Source organism: Aptenodytes forsteri, unplaced genomic scaffold, assembly GCF_000699145.1.
Source record: "Aptenodytes forsteri isolate BGI_AS27 unplaced genomic scaffold, ASM69914v1 Scaffold255, whole genome shotgun sequence".
Classification (NCBI taxonomy): domain Eukaryota; kingdom Metazoa; phylum Chordata; class Aves; order Sphenisciformes; family Spheniscidae; genus Aptenodytes; species Aptenodytes forsteri.
The window spans coordinates 3973649-3976098 of record NW_008794888.1 but is presented as its reverse complement, the minus strand read 5'-3'; the positions used below and the strand labels follow the sequence as shown (position 1 = coordinate 3976098).

The 2450-nt window shown below is 69.1% G+C and overlaps 1 protein-coding gene across 1 annotated transcript in view; it reads left to right on the top strand.

Moving 5' to 3' along the window:
- Positions 1–2450, top strand: part of SPEG (SPEG complex locus) — a 47648-nt gene that overhangs the window by 18590 nt on the left and 26608 nt on the right. Inside the window, 5 exon segments of the mRNA XM_019470904.1 lie at positions 1–2; positions 5–187; positions 282–492; positions 1496–1639; positions 2365–2448. The exon segment at positions 1–2 is cut by the window's left edge and continues 451 nt beyond it. Coding sequence (XP_019326449.1) covers positions 1–2; positions 5–187; positions 282–492; positions 1496–1639; positions 2365–2448 — 624 coding nt within the window.

Below are 2450 nucleotides of genomic sequence, written 5' to 3'. Positions count from 1 at the left end.
GCCGTTAGCGCAAGCCACCCCTCAGGGACGGGCTGCCCTTTTGCAGGCGGGTCCCACCGAAGGCAGCCTGTGCCCGGACGGGGGTCCCACTGTTGGAGCCCGTGCCCCCGGGGCGGTGAGCGAAGCCCTGGCTGCCCGGCTGGCCGTGCCGCATGGGCTGTACAGGCGGCCGGAGGCACCCGTGGAGGTGCGGTTCCTGCCCTGGGCGAAGCCGGGCAGCCCTGGCTGCCGGGGTGGCCGTGCCGCATGGGCTGTACAGGCGGCCGGAGGCACCCGTGGAGGTGCGGTTCCTGCCCTGGGCGAAGCCGGGGGTGGAGCAGGAGGCTCGCCTGGAGAAGAGCTGGGCAGGGCAGCACAGTGCGGGCAGGGAGGTGGAAAGAAGGCAGATGAAAGTGTCAGAGAAGAAAGAGAGTGGCCGGATGGCTCAAGAAGGCAGGAGCACGCGGAGCAAGGGGAAGGGGCGCCGAGCCAGGCCCACCTCTCCGGAGCTAGGTAGGGGCATGGCTTTCTGCCTTCCTGCGGGCACAGACCTGGCTGGCCAGCCCCTGAGCGGGATGGGGGACCCCCAGCCTGCCCCTGGGAGGCATGGGGAGCCCAGGCTGTGCCAGAGAGCACAGGGGTGGGGCGGAGGGACACAGCTCTGGAGATTGGGGATGTTGGCACCAACCAGTGCCGTAAGACAGACCAGCGTGGGTACCACTTTGCTGGGCCTTGAGATCATGATGCTTGCTGACATCTCTGTCCCTCCTGCCTGGCATGGGAAGGACGCAGGGTGCTGACCTCTGACACCCAGCCCTGTGCTGGTCTGGCCCCCCGGGGCACAGGACACCTGCTGCAGCTTGTCCCGACCGGACCGTGCTCGGTGCTCCAGGCAGGGTGTGCAGCCCAAGCATCCCCGGGGGATGCTGCAGTGGCTTGGCCGGGGGAGAGGTGCCCTGCCCATCCCAGCATGCAGGGGTGAGACCAGACTGCACCAGGGCCGGGAGCTCCTTCCAGGCTCTGCTCTGGCCAAAGCAGTGCCAGGCCCATGTGCCCGAGGCTCCTGGCGCAGCCCCAGGACCTTTGCCTGTGTGCTGGAGCCATGGAGGGGAGAGAGCTGCAAGGCTGATGCTGATGTGGCGGGGCAGAGCAGACAACACCCCGTGGGGGCTGGGGGGAGCTCAGAGCGGGGGCTGCGGTGGGCTGTACAACCCTCCTCCTTCCACACCCCGCTGCCACCTTATCCCTTATGCTGTATGGGGATGTGCAGGAGGCTGTACGCTCCCTGCCCCATCCCGCTGCAGGCACTGTGCCATTGTGGCCCCTGATGTGGCCCTTTCCTCCACTGCATGGCCCTGGGACCTGCTAATGCCCCAACGAGGGTGTGGGGCACGTGGTGACAGGGATGGGCAGAGGGTTGCGAGGCCCCTGCTCTGCCTGCATGCAGCCGGGTGCGGCACAGGACCCGCTCGCTCCACCCTGCTGACAGCCACGGGGCCTGTCTCTCCCTGTCCAGAGTCCTCCGACGACTCCTACGTCTCAGCGGGTGAAGACCCCCTGGAAGCCCCCATCTTTGAGATCCCCATCCAGGACATGGCGGTGGCTGTGGGGGCGGAGGTGCTGCTCAAGTGCATTGTCACGGCCAACCCCCAGCCAGAAGGTGAGTGACCGCGGGGCTGGGGGGGGTCAGGGGCGCGAGCGTGACAGAGGGGCTCTCTGCATGTCCAAGTCCCACCCGCTGAGCCATCCCTTGGGGCCACCTGAGCTGTGCGGAGTGGGACACGCAGCCCCGAGCTGGGTGTCTCAGGGAGGTGATGTGCCCACCCCGGGAGCACCCCTTTCGCCCTGCCTCCCCCCAGGCAGGAGTGAAGTGCTTGGGCACCGCCTGCCAGGGCAGGGTGCAGAGGGCAGGGCGTGGGCAAGGTGTCTGCCGTTCCCCCGTGCTGGGCTGGGCTGCTGGGAGAGCGGGAGACAGGTCGCTGAGCACTGGGCGGGCAGGGACGGGTGATGCTCTGGGCTGCTGTTAGGACAGCAGAGCCCCGGTGCCCGGCTCAGGGCTGACGGGCTCCGGGCATGCTGTAGCCAGGACGTGGGCCAGGGGCAGCTGGGCAGCCAGAGCCGGTACCAGCCGACAGAGCCGGGCAGAAGCGAAGCGGCTTTGATTCCCTCCCCCAGCCTCCACTGGAGGGCAGGAGGATGCCAGGAATCGGGCAGGAGCCAGCCCCGCTCTCTCCGTCAGGGGCCGTGGGAAGCCGGTGCTGCTCCCCGTGGCACAGGGGTCCCCAGGCCAGGCAGGGGAGCGCCTGGCCTCACCGGGACCCCGCACAGACCCCCGGGGGGGCGTAGGCTCTCCTGCCCACGAGTGACCCTCGCCTCTGCCGGCAGTGTCCTGGAGGAAGGACGGGGTCCCGCTGCGGAGCAGCACGGCGCGGCCCATCAAGGCGGAGGGCGAGCGGCACACCCCGATGGGA